The sequence below is a fragment of the Lissotriton helveticus genome, chromosome 7, assembly GCF_964261635.1.
Source record: "Lissotriton helveticus chromosome 7, aLisHel1.1, whole genome shotgun sequence".
Lineage (NCBI taxonomy): Eukaryota > Metazoa > Chordata > Amphibia > Caudata > Salamandridae > Lissotriton > Lissotriton helveticus.
The window spans coordinates 1,929,987,919-1,930,008,367 of record NC_136068.1 but is presented as its reverse complement, the minus strand read 5'-3'; the positions used below and the strand labels follow the sequence as shown (position 1 = coordinate 1,930,008,367).

The 20,449-nt window shown below is 46.8% G+C and overlaps 2 protein-coding genes across 5 annotated transcripts in view; one reads left to right on the top strand and one right to left on the bottom strand.

Moving 5' to 3' along the window:
* LOC144770919 (uncharacterized) overlaps positions 1-16,927 on the bottom strand; it is a 129,204-nt gene extending 112,277 nt beyond the window's left edge. Inside the window, exons 1-3 of one of the 4 annotated variants that reach the window (XM_078655736.1) lie at positions 16,794-16,927; positions 12,563-12,689; positions 5,506-5,616 (exon numbers count right to left, since the gene is read on the bottom strand). In XM_078655736.1, coding sequence (XP_078511862.1) covers positions 5,506-5,616; positions 12,563-12,611 — 160 coding nt within the window. In that variant the 5' untranslated portion in view covers positions 12,612-12,689; positions 16,794-16,927. Of the gene's footprint in view, positions 1-5,505; positions 5,617-12,562; positions 12,690-13,882; positions 14,161-16,762 lie in introns of those variants that run through there. The other 3 variants (XM_078655737.1, XM_078655734.1, XM_078655735.1) reach the window with 3 other exon arrangements.
* Positions 16,928-17,146: 219 nt separating this feature from the next.
* Positions 17,147-20,449, top strand: part of LOC144770918 (uncharacterized) — a 124,655-nt gene continuing 121,352 nt past the window's right edge. The window contains exon 1 of the mRNA XM_078655733.1: positions 17,147-17,420. Within this exon, the coding sequence (XP_078511859.1) occupies positions 17,397-17,420 (24 nt within the window). The 5' untranslated portion in view covers positions 17,147-17,396. The remainder of the gene's footprint in view (positions 17,421-20,449) is intronic.

Genomic DNA, 20,449 nt, shown 5'->3' with positions numbered 1-20,449 from the left:
GAACAGGTTTGAGACACATTCTGAGAAGCTCACTGCCAGATTGACAAGACTCTCTACGAAACTGTATTATAGAAGAGATGATTTTTTTTAAATCCAGATTTCCTATTCAAGATGATCACCTGGTTTTCGAGGATAAGGAACAATGCATTATTGCTTCTGTTGATTCTAGTTTACTAACAAGTATATCGAAGGCAGAATGGAAAAAAGCTGTTTGTGAGGATGTAGTTTTTCAAAAAATACATCACTGGATTTTAAAAAGGGTGGCCTAAAGCGAAAAATTGTTGGGTGATTTATAGATTTTTTCTAAAATTGCTCCAGAATTATCTGTTGAAAATGGAATTTTATTTAGGTGTAAGAAACTTGTTCATCCAATTTCACTCAGAAATAGGATTGTTGATCTTATACACATTGGTCATTTAGGTATGACATTGAACAAAAAGAGATTGTGGCATATGTACTTGTGGAGCAGGGTGGATTCAGATGTAGAGTTGATAGTTAAGAATTATGAATTGTGTCAAAAAGCCATACGCATCTGATAACTTGATCAACACCCATGCTGCCAGATAGAGTTACCTGAAATAGTGTGGAACAAACTTGCTTTAGACTTCTTGGGACCTTTTGACTACAATGGAAAGAGAATAGCGATGGTATTGGTTGATTACAAGTCCAAGTGGGTCGAGGTCAAGTTTGTTAAACAACCGAATACCACTGAAGTAATCTGTTTTTGCAGGGCGTTTTTACGAGTGAAGGTCTGCTAAGGTATTTCGTTACAGATAACGGAGTGCAGTTCACGTCTGATGAAATGGTGAATTGTCACAATAAGAATAGATTTACACACACGTGAACAAGTCTATATCACCCTTAAAGTAATGGGCTTGTTGAGAGAATGAACAGGCTCAACGGTGACAGTTATATTGGCTTTGACCAATAACTTAGGTGTTGGTAGAGCAGTCCAAGACGTGTCACTCAATTAAGGGTATTTCTCCTTTCTTAGTTCTAAGGGGACGCAAATGTTTCACTTTAGTTAAACCACAATGGATCAAGAAAGATAGTTCCACTTTGAGATGTGCAGATAGTGACAAAAAACATTAGACGGAGGGTTGAAATCAAGCAGGAGATGGCACGTGTAAGGTACAACAGGAGTGAATGTGTCCAAGCTAGAAATTTTAAAATAGGCTATTATTCCAAGATTAAACGTCTTAAGTTTGTGATGAAGGGACAGCCGAAATTCAGAGTAGTTAAAAGAGTTGTTGAAGTTTCTAAGTTAGTGGGGGAAAACATTTGTTGTTGCAATAGATCTATTCAGTTGTATAGTCGACAGGAATGCTGTGATTTCTATGTCTTCATGCAACCAGATGACATTAATTTACCAAAAGGGAGTAAGACTTCATCTAACAGTTTCCATAGATTCTTGCCAGTCACTGAAGACGGTAGGGAACTGTTCTCACACAAAAGAAGAGTAATCGAAATAGATTGCCTCCTGTTTGGATGAAGGATTACAATTAGCTACTTCTTTGGTGACACTTATTTGTTTTCATTGTTTCTGTATATTATTATTTCACTATTTTAATTTTTTTGTTACTCTCATAATCTTGTTGAATGCTATATGATTTTCTGTATGTGGAGTCGGTCCACAAAGATTGTAGCAGTATTCTGTTATTGGGTTATGTTTCTCTCAGGTCATTGGTCTTTTCTGTTCCATACTATACATATTGTGTTTTTGTTCAAAGGAAAGAAATGTTATATCTTGTGGGGTCCACAAGAACTACTCTTTGTTGGTTGTGCAGAACCCACAAGAATCAGGCCTAAAAAAATCATTAAAATGTTACTAAACCTGCAGATTTTTGTTATGGAGTTTTATATCTCGCAAACTTGACCCAAAAGTATTGGGTATCAGAGCACTTTACACGACCACCAGTTGCATTACATGAGGACACATTCATTTTGGCACGGGAAGATTACGTGATTTGCCCAGAATCTCAGGTTGTTGGGTGTCCTTGCCGAGACTCGAGCTCGGTTCCCCAGATTTGAGGTCGACTGACCCTAGCCGTTAGGCTAACTCCTCTCCCCTAGTTAGGGAACCTGTGAAGGTTATGTGACTTGGATAATCTACTCAACCTAACTGTGATGTACTTGGCCCGTCTGAATATTTATCAGTTCATGCTTCAAAACTCTTTTTTTAATAAATGTATTACTAAAGCATAATTTGGTAGCACACTGTCATTTACAAACAGCACATTTTCTTTTGAAATGGCCACAAACTTTCCCGCTAACATGCAGTTTTACTGATAAAACTATGAATCGTATACACAATAATATGTGGGAATTGAGTGTCAGCAAAAATGTTTATCATTTACTCATTACCAAGTAAAGTGTTCTTTTTATCCAATTGAAAACTTTTATTCAACACACAGAATTACAAAAACAGTGCCATCATAACTACTAAAATAGATTTTGAAATGTTTGCACAGTTTCTTTTTAAGCATTGAATTGCTGTGTGTAAGAAAAAAACTGACATCAAACAGCCTTTCATTCCACACTCTTTGTACAGCACGCTTGTCAGACAGTTCACTTTAGAAAATCCTGTAACTTTGCTGCTATTTTATCCTGGATGTTGTGTTTAACTTTCTTTCTCTGAATGCAGATTGTAAGACAAGCAGACATTTGACCTGTCTCTGAATGCAGAGCAAACGTGACAAGATAAAACGCAAGATTTAAAGACATCTTTATTGCTCATTCATTTCTGAGAGAACAGAACACCTGCTCTTCATCAGCTTGCCAGAACTGGCTAATACACCCAAAAAATAGCTCACCCTGATCAAATTTGACTCGCCATAGCGAGTGGGTGAGTAGATTTGTCTAGTTCTGAGGAATCTTCATGCTATCTCGAGCTCATGTCGAGTAATGCGTATGGGTGAGACGGTTTGAGGTACGTATCGGCAAGAAGTACCCTGCTCTCGTGCCTCTTTCCCTGTGGTCTGCAATAAACTTACCTTCACTTTTTTCTTGGTTCTTGCATTCTACTTCCACGCACTTCAGATGATTTTCCATTATCAACCAACTCAAAGGGGCCGATTAGGATGGCGGACGGACTTGCGTCCGTCCGCCACCCCTGAGTAGGAGGGACCGTCCGCATGGGCAGCGGCGGTCCCTCCATGGCAATTAGGATGTGACCGCCAGGGTGGCGGTCACATCCTCTATTTTTAACATTGCCGCCGCAATGTTAAAAATGCATGTGTTGCATTTACATGCACTAAGCGGCAGGCACCGCACAGTGCCTGCTGCTTTGTGTACGCAAATGCAGGGGGGGTACCATAGGTACCCCCCATGTGCACCCCCCACCCCCCATTCACCCAGGGGGCCCGCAACGGGCCCCCAAAGTGAATGTCCGTATGCTTTTCCATGGCGGAAAAGCCGCCGTGGAAAAGCTTCTTTACACAAACATCATAATATGGCGGACGGTGTCTCATAGACAACGCCTGCCATGTTATAGCTTTTCCGCCGCGGTCGGCTTCCGACCGCGGCGGAAAAGCGGCGGACGGAATTCCAGACACACCAGCCATCCTAATTTGGCGGTGGGTCTTTGGAGTCTCCGCCGCGGTTTTTCCGCATCCTCCAGGCCGGCGGACACTTCCGCCGGCCCGGAGGATGCGGAAAAACCGCCATCCTAATGAGCCCCTTAATCTGGCCCTGGTGGTGAATATTAGTGTTTTTAAACACAAGGTTTATATTGCACATAAATTATTTCATGCTCCCATTACTTGGTGATGTTTTTCCACCATATTGTGGTGGAACTTGAATTACAGCACCTCTCGCCCACTTTCATCTTTCATTGCATGCATCAGGCCCGACTGCAGGTGAATAAAAACACCAATACCACACTCAATCAATTGGCTGTCCATTTTTTTATACTCCCTACATTATTCTCGTTTAGTGGTAAAATCCCCTCAATTTGGTGGGAGATCATCACCAAGTGATGGTGGCATGAAATGATTTATGTGCAGTGTAAACTTTGTGTCTAAAAAACACTAAAAATTCATGAATTGTGATATGTATTTATCTTTCTTCACATTTTGTGGGAGATTTGTTTTGTTTGTCCTCAGGAAGGTGGCGGTCTACAAGTCCAGTCCACCAAAACGCATCGACGTAATCCACAATACTGAATCTGTGAAGACTGGGGACTTGATAGATGGTAATGTAGACACAAGGGGGCATATGTAGGTAATTTCCATTTTGCGATTCCCAAATAGCGATTTTTAAGGAATCGCTATTTGAGAATAGCAAAATAGAATGTAGGTAAAAATTTGCAATTTTTTTGCGAATCTCTAACATTCCATAATTGCGATTAGCAAATTGCGAATCGGAATTAAGGAATGAGTGTCCCATTCATTCCTATGGACTAAGAGGCCCATAGGAATGAATGGGAATACATTCTCAAATTTCGATTTTCTATGAGAAAATCGCAATTTGAGAATCGCAATTCCAAGGGTGCCAGGGTGTCCAAAGGACACCTGTTGCACCCCTGGAATGTGCCTCAAATTACATGTGGCGCACAGACATGCCCTAAGGGCATGTCTGTGCGCCACATGGCACTTTGAATTTTTTCAAAAAATGCATTTTGAAAGGAGATCGCAAAATACCATCTACTTGGAGTAGGTGGTATTTTGGGATTCCTTAAGCCAAAATCGCATTTTTAAAATTCACTCCTACATAGCATTTAAGGAATCGCAAAATTGCGATTCCTCAAATGCTTGAGCAAAATAAGGAATCACAATTTTTGCGATTCCTTATTTTGCTAATGTGCACCTACATACCAAAACACTGTTTGCGATTTGCAAACGCCTACCTACATATGCCCCATAATGAAGTATTTGACACCCCAGATTAAACAAAGCAGTTTTTTAAATATAGACAATTGTGTTTCTCCGTTTTTTTCATTGTCGTCATTATATATCTTTTTATTCATTGAATTGCGTTGTGCCATACTGTAAAAATCATATAGAGGTTTTTAAATTATTGTGAAATCATTGTGGGGCAAAGTCTAATGATTGCTCTAAGTCTGGGTGCTTACACATTGTAATGCCGAGCTGCCCGCTGGTCGTTGTAGGTTCAGTCATTTTACCTTCTTGACACGTCACACTGGAATGCTCTACAACCTAACACTCATGCAAACCCTCTCCCAGCACTTCCAAACAGCCCAGAAGTATCATCTCTTCACACCAGAAGGACAAAAGGGAAGACTTCCCCATTCTTCTAAAATATGTAATAATCCTGTCTGTATGTTTCATGTGTAATTGAAAGTGAGTGTCTTCGCCAATAGTACCAGCAGAACAAGGGTCATATAATCCTCGTCTAAGCGGTTGATCTTGGTTAAATATAGTCCACCGTACCCCGGTTGTGCTGTATACCGACACAGTGTTCTCATGTACAACATTTCTGTTCACAATGATACAGCTGCTAAATGCATACATTAATGGACAGGTTTCCTCTGTCTGTCCTACTCACTTGTGGGGGAGCTGATACTGCCCCATATTTCTATTTCTTGATGGTCCATGGTGCCCAAATCTTCGCTTTCTTTCGGACGCAATGAAAAGACAGACGAGGCAATTAGAGGACCTGTTGGTAAAATAAAACAGTGTTAATTGCTTGACTGCAAACACTGCTTAACAGATTCTAATGAGTCCAGAATGGGGCAGCCAGACCAAAAGGCAATCAGTTCGGAATGGCTTAAAACGCCTCCTCTGGCTCCCCGTCAAGCAAAGAATAGAATTCAAAGCCTTGACATCAATCTTCTGAGTCACTCAACCAAAAGGCCCTGTGCATATCTGCGATAAAATCTAAAAATATCTTCCTCGTGGGACCCTACGTTAAGCCAATCTTTTTTTTTTCTCAGTAAATTTTTATTGTTGCTCTGGGCGCATCTTCTGAGAATATCGGAGGACACGGGCTGGCGTCAACATTCAGCCAGTATCCGTCAGTACCGCAACTTTTCTTTTGCCCATTAGGATTATTCACATTTCAAAAACGACAGTACAGTTTTAACCAAAGCTGGTGACGAATGTCAATGTAATAAGAAAAAACATCCCCTAAAAAACAGCTCCTACTATGCCCCCCCCCCCACCCCAAAGACCATCTTAGCCTTTGCTGTCAAAGTTACATCCGTCAGGATACATTAAGCCAATCTTAACCTACTCTGCATCCTTAAGATCGAAAAGTGCAGAGCTGGTGGACACTCTTTCTCTTTGTTGCCCCGATACTCTGGAACCTCTTCCCAGACAACATCAGAGGTGCCACTTCAGAAAACGCATTCAAGAGCCGCCTTACGACCCACCTCTTTAGAGAGATCCAACGTTGGCTGGGACCTCTCATGCCCTCCCTCTACTGTGGCTTACTTTCTCACCTAAAGCCGGAACACTCCTTTTTGGAGAAGCTGTTTTGCACTTCACAAGTCTATTTCATTCATTCATTCATTCATGTGGGTCACCCTAAAAGAAGAGTATTTACATCAGCAGTCCTACAATGTTGGAGAATGTGCGATGAGAAACAGGACCTCATCCAGTCACTGTGCACTGAAGAGGAACACCAAGGGATAGTGTTCAAATTTAGAGATCCAGAAAGACAGGTCTATTTCTGAGTCTTTATTCCATCCATGTATGGCCAGCACAGCTACACCGAGTCCAGAGCACCAGCGACAAGGCCAGCTGAGCATCTCACCACTGTTGCTAAGTCCCCCACATTCCAATGATGTCACAACCTTTAAAGAGCCAGTTCTGGTTACACCTGCTACGGATTACAACACATATTCCCCCTTAACATATAAGACCAATATGGGCTTCATTACAAAGAAACCTTAAATAAGGAAACAAGGTAACAGAAAGAAAGGAAGGAGAGAGGGGAAACAAGACACAATTAATATAACACTCTACCAGACTAGCATATTACAGCATATTACAATTTGGATAAATATCCTCAAAGGATGCAAAAATTAGGGCAGGGCAAAGTCATTGTGGTAAAGTGGATCCTTCCTGAACTTTGAACTCTTCTGTCGTTGTAATGCGCAGTGATTGACACCCTCATAAAAATGCAGCCCAGTTTCTACACTTCTCGCTTTGTCAAAAGAACAAGCTTAAGATTTGGCTAATCGTGACATGTGCCACATTTCTTCAATACTCAGAAGAACTATACTTATTTATTTATTTATTTAAAGGTTTTCTAGAGCGCGTAGTCACCCGGAGGGTATCCCAGCGCTGAACCTCTTACTCACAAGGGGAAATAGTCGGAGATGATAGTGGCTCAGGGGAAGAGTAGGGTTTTGAGGGACTTCCTGAACCGTAGGAGGTTTGGTTCTGTTCTGAGGCTTAGGGGGAGTGCGTTCCATTTTTTTCCCGTATTGACCGAAAAGCGACGGCCACCTATCCGGGCCTTCTTCACCTTGGGGATCGTGATGAAGTTTCCATGTTCGGAGCGAAGCGCTCTCGTGGGTCTGTAAGGTGTAATCCAATTATTAAGGATTGGGGGGCCAGTCTTATGCAGTACCTTGTGGGCCAGACAGAGGGCCTTGAAAGTTACCCTTTCCCTAATAGGGAGCCAATGCAGCATCCTAAGTGCGGGCTTGGCAGATGTTCTGGCCGGGGTGTTCGTTAGGAGTCGGGCTGCGGCATTTTGGGCTTTTTGCAGGGTCTGGAGAGTGGATTCTGGAGAGCCCAGGTAAATGGCGTTGCTATAGTCCAGCCTGGATAAAATTAGGCCTTGGATCAGCAGGAGACGCGACTGGAGAGGCAGTAGAGGAATTACCTTCCTGCACGATCTCAGTAGTCCGTAGCAGATGCCGGCCGTTTTTCTTGCCTGTGTCCTGAAGGTGAGATCAGTCTCCAGCCATACTCCGAGACTCTTGACCTCCGTCTTAGGGGTGGGGGGTTCACCCATGCAGGCGGGCCAGATGTTAGGGGGGAGATTCGTGGCGTTATGCCCTAGGAGCAGGATTTCTGTTTTGGAGCCGTTTAATTTCAGGGCAGAGTCACTCATCCACTGATGTACGTTAGAGAGGCAGTCGTGGAGATTGGAGGGCTCTAGCTTGGGGTGGGAGAGCGTTACCACCAACTGTGTATCGTCGGCGTAGCTGACTATAGAGACTCCAAAGGGTGACACCAATTCCTCCAGTGGGGCCATATACACGTTAAACAACGTGGGGCTTAGGGATGAGCCCTGTGGCACACCACACTGGAGGGGGATGGAGGGGGAGCGGCTTTCACCTTCCCATACTTGGAAGGAGCGTCGGGAGAGAAAGGACGCGAGCCATTTAAGCGCCCTGTCTTTCACCCCGACATTATCGAGACGTTGGATTAAGACCTGGTGACTGACCGTGTCAAAGGACGCACTCAGGTCTAGGAGGACCACTGCCACTGATCCTCCTGTGTCGATAATTTCCCTGGTCCTTTCTACTGCTGCTAGGAGGGCAGTGTCCGTACCCTGACCTGGTCTAAAGCCTGTCTGTGAGTCATTGAGGAGTTGGTTTGACTCCAAGAAGTGTGACAGTTTTTTATTCGCTAGTTTTTCAGCGACCTTGCCTATCCAAGGGAGGAGTGAGATAGGTCTGTAGTTGGATAGGTCTGCAGGATCTAGCGATGGTTTTTTGAGAAGCCCTTTTACGACGGCCTCCTTCCAGTTTGAAGGGACTTCTCCTAGTGCCAGCGAGATGTTAATGAGGGCCGTCAATTGGGGGACTATGGTCTGAGGGATGTTTTTGACGAACCGTATGGGAACTGGATCACTAGGGGCTCCGCTCTTAGTTGAAATGAGTGTGGCCATCACTTCCTCTTCTGTAACTGGGCCGAGCGATGCTAAATAAGGCTTATCGTGTGGGGGCGACGACGCCTTAGCTCTCTTTATGATGTCAGGATTAGCGGCTGGAAGGGAGGTGAGGATTTTTTTGACTTTTTCGTCAAAGAAGGTGGCCAGATTGACGCATTTTTCCTCCGCTGCTTTGGGGTCCATGGGTTTCTGTGGGGGATCAGGGACATGGAGAAGCTCTTTAAGGATGGAGAAGGTCTCCTTGGCTGAACAGGAGGAGAACTTCTTCTGAGCTTAGCAATTTCCATTGCTGCCATGTAATGTGACTTAACATTGGAAGCCCAAACATGTCTTTTCACATAAACAAACTCCCCTGCACTCCACTTTCTTTCTCTCACACAATGCTTATCATGACAAGTTTCTTACATCTTCCTTGATACTCTTTCCCTTTGCTTGGAGTGTCACCACATACATCTCTCTTGAAACTCTGCCTAAGTGCGTTCAGTTTGCATCCTGCCGCTCTCCCCTTCGAAGATCGGAATGGAGAGTTTCATGTCACTCTGTTTGGAGCATTGCAATTGCCCACAGCTTCTAAAGTAACACCCACATTAATGGCAATTTATTTTCTCGAGCAATTTTTACATACATCGTCACCAATTGGTTCACTCTCTTCATGTGATCATTTGCTTATGATAATGTCATGCGATGGTGAACGATTGATCAGCAACAAATTCCTACATTTCATGAGACAAAATTGGACTCCACTGTCAGATACAATTGTTGTAGGAATATCTTCAGAGGCAAAAACATCCTTCAGAAATTCTAAAACATTCCTGGTGGTGACTAAAAATACACAACGGACCGCGACCCACTTGGATGTATAATCCACCCACACCAGAACAAATCACTGTCCAGGATACAGTAATTCAATTAGACCATGTATGTCTAGGCCACGTTTGCTCCGAGGCTTATCCGGTATCTCTACTGTAGATAGTGGAGCAGTCCTGGTAACCTTGGTATTATCACTACTTGCACATTGCAAGCAGTCTCTCACAACGTCCTCTACTTGCCTATTGAGGCCAGGCCACCAATAAAGTCCCCTAACTCTGGCCTTAGGAAGGCTCTTTCCTAGAAGCCCCTCCTCTGCACAGTGATAATTTTGCTCCACAGGCCAATCAGGGGAACTAATCAGTCTCACCGATAAACTTTACCAATCACAATACTCATCTCTCACATCCCAAAAAGTATTGGCTTCTTCAGAGACTAATTTCACACGAGGCCAACCCTCAAGAACAATATCTGACACTTGCTTCCGTACCACATCTTTGGAAATCTCTAGTTGCCTCTCCATCTTACTCAGAGCTGACTTTCTGGCCCACATTATGGGAGCCTCAATGACCCGGCAGATTTGTCAATTGGCAGCCTTGACATGCAGTCTGTAGAAATATTCTTTAAACCAGGAAAATATTCCACCCAAAATTGAAATTCCATCAAACCTTCTATTCATTTTTTGATGCGTAGTATTTTCCACATGTCTGCAAGGAAATATTTGTACTAAGGGTCTATGGCTTGTTTTTATAACAAATGGGAAACCCCACAAGAAAAACTTGAAATTATGATTTGCCCATATGCAAGCTAAGGCTTCGTGCACAACTACAGAATATCGCTCCTCAGCATCCTCTAGTGAGTGATTGCGAAGCAAAAGCCACCACTCTTTCCTCAGCATCCACCAACTGGGATAGAACTGTACGCACACCTTCCAAACTTGCTTACGTGTTAAGAACCGGCCTTTTTGATACATCAAAATGCCCTACTTTTGGCATCTGAGCTATTTGTTTCTTCACATCTATACAAACTTTACCACAGTTTTAAGACCAAGCAAAAATCACAACCTTTGTTAGTAGTAACTTTAAAGGTTTGCAACACTTGCAAAGTTTGGACTAAATTTAGGGTCCTACTCTGCCAGTCCCAGGTAGGATCTAAGCTGATCCTTATTGCACAGTGAAGATGCCAAAGTAATGGAATAAGCTATCTCTAATTTGGGAATTAATCCATCACCAGATATGTGTGACCTAAATACGAAACCGTGCCTACTTTGGAACTTCACTTATCTTAAGTGTGAGTCCACTGTCTCGTGATCGGGTTAGGACTTCTTTTAAAGTAGCATCATGACTATGTTTGCCCTCTCCATAGACCAAAACAACGTCATGGAAGAACATCACAGTCAACCCCTCCCAAAACGTCCTTTGTACACCTTTGTAACTAAGCTGAAGGGCACCCTTATGAATCTGAATGCATCTAAAGATGGAACTCAAGATGTAAGTGTTCTGGAACCTTCATGAAGCAGTACCTGTTGATAAGTGGCAAAAAGATCCCCAACATGTAAAATATTATACCCAACTAACATGGCCATAGCTTCACCAATTTTGGGTAATGGTTGTCAGTCTACTCAAATACATTGCCTCAGATCTCTAAGATCCACACACATTCTCAATTTGGTAGCATTATCATTGTGGCCACAACTACAGGAGCCAACCATAATGAGACTTCCATCTCATCAATTACTTCCATGTGCAACAGCATGTTGAATTCATCTTGCAGCGGTTTTAACATCAGGTTGAGTGCTACTCTTACTTTATGTACTACTGCTTAGCATTCCTCTTTAATATAATTCTGTGCTTTAAGTTTTTTAACAGATTAAGTTCTTCTTTGAATTCATCTTCAAATTCTTTGACTATTTATATATCATCACCAACATTTGACAATAGTAGGACTTGGTCGGGGGAATCAGGATTTAGGATAATGCCAAGGTCTCTTTGATGGCGCCAACCAAGAAGTATGCCTCAACTCGAGTGACACTGGGGTGGACATGGACAGAGTGCTCAGGGTGCACTCTGTCTATGTCAGAAGCCCTCCATGGCATCTGTCAACACCAGGTTCGAGGTCCTCGAGTTTAGGGATAACACCCGACGATTGAGAGCTGATTCACAGTGGATCTGTCCTCGAATCTCTCTATGGACCACCGATTGGTTGTGTATTTTGTTTAATTTTTTCTTGTATGAGCGCTAATTTTAATTATGAGCACACTTGTTTGAGCATGATAAATAGTGAGAGGTCCAGCCAGACGAGTGCCTACATGCCTCTTCTGAGGGTATATCAGGCAGAAACATGTTGACCCATAATTAGCGACGGATCATAGCAGTCTGACTCGACCACTGCAGTGTCCCGTTTCTCCTTTTTCACCTTGACCCGGCATGCATGAATAAAGTTGTACGCCTCTCTTGTAGTCAGTTTTAATCACTTTATTCTTATTTTTTGCATGCTCTGAGTACCTCACCACCCTTTAACTCGGAACAGAGTTTCTACTTACTGTCCCAAAACACCTCAAGAGCTTCTGCTTCTCAGTGAGGGAGTTATATCCCGCAACGTGATCAGCTCTCACAGTGCGATGAAAGTCCCAACGATGAAGCATGCCACCTCTGGTGGGTGAGGGAATATGTTCTTAAAAAGGAACATCCCTGTTCAGCTAGGTTTCTCTCTCAGCTCTTCTCAGACCCAGGTGTTTCTTGTGTGTGTTAGTTATATGAATTGGGAGGGAACTCCTGAAGGTCTATACATCTCCCCTGGCCCTCCGCTTTGTGCAGACATCCTTACAAGGGCCCAGGCCACACAATACACACATTATATCACATTACTTTAATGCTAGCCTCACTGCCTATACAGCTCATACACACATTTCATGCAGTAATAAATACAAACGGTGTGACCTCACCCAGAGAGCTGAAGACCAGGTGGATTTCCTTCATCACATTCTGATACATCTCCTTCTGCCAGCGCTGCAGCAGCTCCCACTCCTCGTCAGAGAAACTGGCAGCGACGTCCTGGAATGTGAGAGGGGCCTGCAACAGGAAGCGGGTGTTAGGTTTCTGTTGACTTCAGGAAGTGAGGTGTTATTCACATCTGCACACAGGAAGTGGGTGTCAGGTATCTATTGACTTCAGGAAGTGAGGTGTTATTCACACCTGCACACAGGAAGAGGGTGTCAGGTATCTGTTGACTTCAGGAAGTGAGGCGTTATTCACACCTGCAACAGGAAGTGGGTGTCAGGTATCTGTTGACTTCAGGAAGTGCGGTGTTATTCACACCTGCAACAGGAAGCGGGTGTCAGGCATCTGCTGACTTCAGGAAGTGAGGTGTTATTTACACCTGCACACAGGAAGCGGGTGTCAGGTATGTGTTGACTTAAGGAAGTGAGGTGTTATTCACACTTGCCAACAGGAAGCGGGTGTCAGGTATCTGTGGACTTCAAGAAGTGAGTTGTTAACACCTGCACACAGGAAGCGTGTGTCAGATATCTGCTGACTTCGGGAAGTGAGGTGTTATTGACCCCTGCACACAGGAAGCGGGTATTGCATGCGTTGAGCAGGAGTGTCAAGGGGAGACTAATCTACTCACATAAAGAATTACCTGGACCCGGCCCGGGGAGGGGGAAGCAGAGATGGGGGGGGGGCGAATGCTGCCATACATTATTTGAAAGCATCAATCATAAGAACTGCTAGAAATATGCATTTGTTTTTGTTCAGCTCTGCTCAGTCTGGATGTCAGGGGGGAAATCCAAATATTCAAGGGTCCTAGCACTCATGCGCCCCAAGATTCCTGACAGAAGGGGCACATTCAGGGAGAGCCTTTGCTCACCCCCAGATCCCGGCTCATGCAGGGGCAGCACTATTTCACACCAAGGAAGCTGGCAGGAGCAGGGGCAGATACAGGGGTCCCCTAACATATGGGGGCCACACAGAGGGATAGACCTCATTATCACGGACACTTGAAAGAAGAGAGGGCATGGGGGCGCAGGCCTCGCTTACCTCAAGACCCCTGACAGGAGGGGGCACAAAGGAGGTAGCCATGTGCACCCCAAAGTCCCCGACAGGAGACAGAGATCAGGCCTCATTCACCCCAAGACCCCTGACAGGGGAGGCACAAAGGGGTTGCCCTTGTTCACCCTAAGATGACAGTCAGAAGGGAGTCCCATGGCTGGGAGGAGGATTGCCCTCTTCACCCCAAGACCCCTGATGGGGAAGGGTGCACTCACCTCTACCGGATCCTGACCACACACCCCCTTCTTGGGTCTCATGTTGATTCAGGGAGTCTTCCTGAGGGAGCCTCCAGCAGCTCCTCTTGAAGGGTCTTTTTTAGCAGTCTCTTCTCAGTCCAGCTGTCTCTGACTGCAGCTCCTCTTTGACGCTCTGTGTGTGACAGAGCTCCTCTCTTTCAACTGACTGTCATGCCTCCTCCTTTTGGGAGCTGTCTCTCTTCCACCTGCACCCCTGGCACTCGGGGCTCTCAGCGATGCAGAGTAGAGTCACTACTACAGGAGCCTGCCCAGTAAAGTAATATAAGAACAAACTCCCTGCAGAGACACTACTGCAGGAGTCAGCAGTGGACAGACACACTCCCTGCACAGACACTACTGCAGGAGTCAGCAGTGGACAGACTCCCTGCACAGACACTACTGCAGGAGTCAGCAGTGGACAGACACACTCCCTGCAGAGACACTACTGCAGGAGTCTGATCGGTGTGAGAAGTAGTATGTGGACATACTCCCTACAGAGTAACTATTGTAGGAGCCTGCAATGTTTGAGCAGTAGTGTAAAGACTATAAAGACATCCTCTCCCTACAGAGACACTACTCCGGGAGCCTGGAACGTCTGGACAGGATATTCCTGAGGCTGTGACTTCCAGGGCCTGTGACCCATGAGAGCTGTAACCTCAGGCATGTCCCTGCACCCTGAGAGCTGTGCAGACACACCCCCTACAGGGCCCCTGAGCCTGTCAGTGTGAGCTGTGCAGACACGCCCCCTACAGGGCCCCTGAGCCTGTCAGTGTGAGCTGTGCAGACACACCCCCTACAGGGCCCCTGAGCCTGTCAGTGTGAGCTGTGCAGACACGCCCCCTACAGGGCCCCTGAGCCTGTCAGTGTGAGCTGTGCAGACACGCCCCCTACAGGGCCCCCTGAGCCTGTCAGTGTGAGCTGTGCAGACACGCCCCCTACAGGGCCCCTGAGCCTGTCAGTGTGAGCTGTGCAGACACGCCCCCCTACAGGCCCCCTGAGCCTGCACCTTGAGAGCTGTGCAGACACGCCCCCTACAGGGCCCCCTGAGCCTGTCAGTGTGAGCTGTGCAGACACGCCCCCTACAGGGCCCCTGAGCCTGTCAGTGTGAGCTGTGCAGACACGCCCCCCTACAGGCCCCCTGAGCCTGCACCTTGAGAGCTGTGCAGACACGCCCCCCTACAGGCCCCCTGAGCCTGCACCTTGAGAGCTGTGCAGACACGCCCCCTACAGGGCCCCCTGAGCCTGTCAGTGTGAGCTGTGCAGACACGCCCCCTACAGGGCCCCTGAGCCTGTCAGTGTGAGCTGTGCAGACACGCCCCCCTACAGGCCCCCTGAGCCTGCACCTTGAGAGCTGTGCAGACACGCCCCCTACAGGGCCCCTGAGCCTGTCAGTGTGAGCTGTGCAGACACGCCCCCTACAGGGCCCCTGAGCCTGTCAGTGTGAGCTGTGCAGACACGCCCCCTACAGGGCCCCTGAGCCTGTCAGTGTGAGCTGTGCAGACACGCCCCCCTACAGGCCCCCTGAGCCTGCACCTTGAGAGCTGTGCAGACACGCCCCCTACAGGGCCCCTGAGCCTGTCAGTGTGAGCTGTGCAGACACGCCCCCTACAGGGCCCCTGAGCCTGTCAGTGTGAGCTGTGCAGACACGCCCCCTACAGGCCCCCTGAGCCTGCACCTTGAGAGCTGTGCAGACACGCCCCCCTACAGGCCCCCTGAGCCTGCACCTTGAGAGCTGTGCAGACACGCCCCCTACAGGGCCCCCTGAGCCTGCACCCTGAGAGCTGTGCAGACACCCCCCCTGCAGGCCCCCTGAGCCTGCACCTTGAGAGCTGTGCAGACACGCCCCCCTACAGGCCCCCTGAGCCTGCACCTTGAGAGCTGTGCAGACACGCCCCCCTACAGGCCCCCTGAGCCTGCACCTTGAGAGCTGTGCAGACACGCCCCCTACAGGCCCCCTGAGCCTGCACCTTGAGAGCTGTGCAGACACGCCCCCCTACAGGCCCCCTGAGCCTGCACCTTGAGAGCTGTGCAGACACGCCCCCTACAGGGCCCCTGAGCCTGCACCCTGAGAGCTGTGCAGACACCCCCCCTGCAGGGCCCCTGAGCCTGCACCTTGTGAGCTGTGCAGACACCCCCCCTGCAGGCCCCCTGAGCCTGCACCCTGAGAGCTGTGCAGACACGCCCCCTGCAGGGCCCCTGAGCCTGCACCTTGTGAGCTGTGCCGACACCCCCCTGCAGGGCCCCTGAGCCTGCACCCTGAGAGCTGTGCAGACACGCTCCCTGCAGGGCCCCTGAGCCTGCACCCTGAGAGCTGTGCAGACACGCCCCCTGCAGGGCCCCTGAGCCTGCACCCTGAGAGCTGTGCAGACACGCCCCCTACAGGGCCCCTGAGCCTGTCAGTGTGAGCTGTGCAGACACGCCCCCTACAGGGCCCCTGAGCCTGCACCTTGAGAGCTGTGCAGACACGCCCCCTACAGGGCCCCTGAGCCTGTCAGTGTGAGCTGTGCAGACACGCCCCCTACAGGGCCCCTGAGCCTGCACCCTGAGAGCTGTGCAGACACCCCCCCTGCAGGGCCCCTGAGCCTGCACCCTGAGAGCTGTGCATCCACACTCCCTGATTACACCTCCCCAGCGTCGTCCAGTGGCCGACAGACGCACTGGGGAGAGTGTGAATAACAGCCTCTTGCAGATTCGCTCTCTGCATAAGCTCTGGGTTGAGCAGGTCATTACATGAGCAATGCCCTGACCAGTGCCAGAGCCTGAAGGTCTTTATAGAGGTTAAAAAGTAAACGGCACTGCGCATGCTCACAAGGGAGACACGACCACTGGGCAAGGCGCATGCGCAGTTCATCGCCTCACCGCAGCGCTGCAACTGCGCACGCGCACACACCTGCACGCGTTCGTACGTGTGTGTCAGGCATAGCTCTGTAATGTGTGACGCGGCTGAATGTGTGCGCCTCCGTTACCGCTCCTAGCGGCCCTCTCCCCCCGCGAGGCCCGCAGCGGTACCCGGGGGTCCCGGAGTTAACGGAGCCGCGTGGAACGGCGTTCCCGCACCACTGCGCATGCGTGCGTCACGCTCCTCTGCGCATGCGTGCGTCACGCTCCTCTGCGTATGCGTGCGACACGCTCTCTCGCGCCACTGCGCATGGTGCGTGCCAAGGACCTCCCTCGCCACTGCGCATGCGCTTTCAACGAATCTCTCGCGCCACTGCGCATGCGCTTCCGGGGTCAGGCCGTGTTTACTTCCTGGTTGAGCAGTCCCTAGCAGCCCCAGTGTCTGCAGCGCCCAGAAGGACTCTCGGGGTATCGGGGCGCCTCTGAGGCACGGAGGGAGCGCTGCGCCTGGAGGGCTGGCCTCGGTGAGCTGTCCCAGCGCCTGCTGCGCCTCGAGGCTTCTTACCGTCCTCGTTACACAGAGGGGGCAGCCGAGCTGTCTGTGGTGTGTCGCCCCCGGGAACTAGTGACAGCGAGGGGCCCAGAGCCGGAGGAGATGAACCGGCCGGGGTCCGCCGAGGTGAGCAACGCACAGGGAGGGGGAGAGGCAGGCAGCACAGCCTGAGAGCCAGGCACTGTGTAGCGTATTAATCCACAGAGATCATGATATTAAACATGAGTTTATTGGTAAATAAAGAAGCACTCCTCGCATACAACTGAAGGCTCCAGTCATCAGCAGTAACTGACTCTTCAGTAACAGTTAATACATACCATATATCAAATACAAACTGTAATGGGTAGCGAGACATACATATTTAAGTCATAACATTTCACGTGATGAATTCAAAGGGAAACACACGCGCGAGTCGCGCACAGTGAATGAACACTAGAATGATGTTAAATGTGCGCGAGATACTAGAATGAAAACGTGAGTGTAAGCGCGTGTATGGTTGTATACATAACACACCTTCCTCCCTTATAAAATAAAAAAAACAAAAAAAATTTTATTTAAAATTTAACCTCTGCCAGATATGTAAGCAACAAAATCTGATAACCATTTGGGTCTCTTAGCTGTTCTTTTGGATAGAGAAACATATTAAATGCACGATGTACAAGTTGTAAATGAAATTCGTTGGTTTATTGTCAGGAAATACAGTTGAAGCACAGCACATCAGTTAACATCCAGGTATCTTCTTACTAACCGTAATACATGGAATCTGGAACCCAAGATGTAAGATGCAGGCACGCATCATACATTCCAGGTGTCAGATCCATGCAAAACAGTAAACATAGAAAACATAAAAGAAAAGGAATAAAGGAATGTAACGCATCTTACCCCTAAACAAAAGTATATTAATCCAAATATCTGCTAGGAACTTTCTTTTGTCTATTGCAAACTTTGACTCTAGAAGCAACAGATAAATCATTTTGAACCAAACTCTGAGAACATTTTGAGAAATCAATATTTGGTCCACTTAGGCTATTTCCAGGAACAGCAGTTGGAGAATTATGTGCATTTTCTAAATCACTACATCTTGCCACTCTACGAACATTCCACACTCTACCATCCTGCGTGACCACACTACTTTTAAAAACTTTGACTACTTTGATGGGAGGGAAGAACTTAGAAAAACCTTTAACAAGAAAACCAGGTTTTTTTATACGCACCCATTCCCCCACCACAAAATCATTAACCTTGGATCTCATCCTGGAATCAAACAAAGTCTTCATTTTCCGTTGTTTGTCTTCAACACGTTTGGCCACACACGCAAGATCCACAACAGAATCATTTTTGTCAAGTTTTTTAATCCACCAGGGACACATATCAGAAGACGGCTCTCTTCCTTTAAGTAGCTTGAAAGGACTGACACCAGTAACAGAGTGAGGTGTAATGCGATATGTCCATAACCTTTTCCTTACCACATCCAACCACCCATCATCAGAGGAATGCATACCATTAATACAATCTTTAAGAACACGATTAAAACGTTCAACCTGGCCATTTTCCCTGGGTTCATACAAGGACGTAGTATAATGTTTAATACCACAACCGCTTAGAAACTTCTCAACATCAGCAGAAATAAGTTGAGCACCATTGTCCGTAACAAATGTTTCTGGAAAACCCTCCCTCGCAAACACTTCTTTTAAGAAAAGAACAACAGCCTGAGAAGAAGCCATGCTAACAAACTTCACCTCAGGCCATTTCGAGTGGTAATCCACTAGGACCAAAGCATAACGAGCATTGCAAGGTAACTGTTTGAAAGGGCCAGATATGTCAAATGCCACCTTCTGCCATGGAAAATTTGGCCAACTCACAGGCTTGAGGGGGGCAGAAGTCAAATGAAGCATTTTATCACTATTGATACAGTGTGAACAATCCCTTACTAGCCTGTCGACCATCTTGTCAACGCCAGGCCACCAGAAGTTTTCTCTAATAAGGCGTTTCATTGAAGACATGCCAATATGACCCTGATGAGAGAGTAGCAAAATCTTCTGTAGCGACTGGGGAGGGATCAATTTGCCAGCCTTAAACAACAGACCACTAAACTCTTCAATCTCAGATGACACCTGACAATATGAAGCTAAGTCAGCTGAGATACCTCTATTGGCTGGCCAACCTTTTCTTACAAAATCAAAAATCTGTTGACAAACTAGATCCTTACTTAATTCCGCAAACCATTCTTCTTCACTTAAAGTAAGAAATTCCTCAGAAACACAATCACCTATAGAAGCCACAACATCAACTTCGTCATCCACACTATGAACATTGTCACAGGGAAATCTCGACAGAAAGTCAGCCGTGACATTCCTCTTACCAGGAACATACACAATGTCAAAGTCATATTCTTGAAGACGTGAAGACAAACGAGCTATACGCGCTGTAGAATTCCATCCACCACCAGGAGACAGGATCCCTACCAATGGTTTATGATCTGTCCTTAGCGTAAACCGATTGCCCCACACATAATTCCTGAAGTGCTCAACAGCCCAAATGCAGGCAAGAAGCTCCTTTTCTATAACGGAGTATCTTCTTTCTGTAGATGACAAAGTCCTTGAAGAAAACGCAACACACCATTCATCCTTACCCGATGACTGACTCAAAACACCACCAATGCCATACAAACTAGCGTCAACAGTAATGATACATTTCTTATTAACACAGTAAGATTTTAATGTAGGTGCACTAACAATCTCCTCCTTAATCTGCTTAAAAGCCTGTTCCTGTCTCTCCGTCCAAATGAACTCAGCAGAACTCCTTGTTAACTCCCTAAGAGGCTCCATTTTGCTAGCAAAATTCTGAATGAACTTGCTATAGCATTCACATAATCCCGCAAACAAGAGTAGTTTTTCCTTGTTATCTGGAGAGGGGGCTTTCACAATTGCATCCACAAGGTTCTTTTTAGGTACAACACCCTCTCCTGAAAGAGAATGTCCTAAGTACTCTACAGTTTTGCAAAAAAACTTGCACTTACTGGCCTTAATAGTCAAACCATACTTCTCCAACCTGGAACACACTTCATTAAGATGAACATCATGTTCTGCAACATTTTTAGAAAAAACAAGTATGTCATCCTGGAAACACTTAACGAAAACACCTAAATCCTTAAA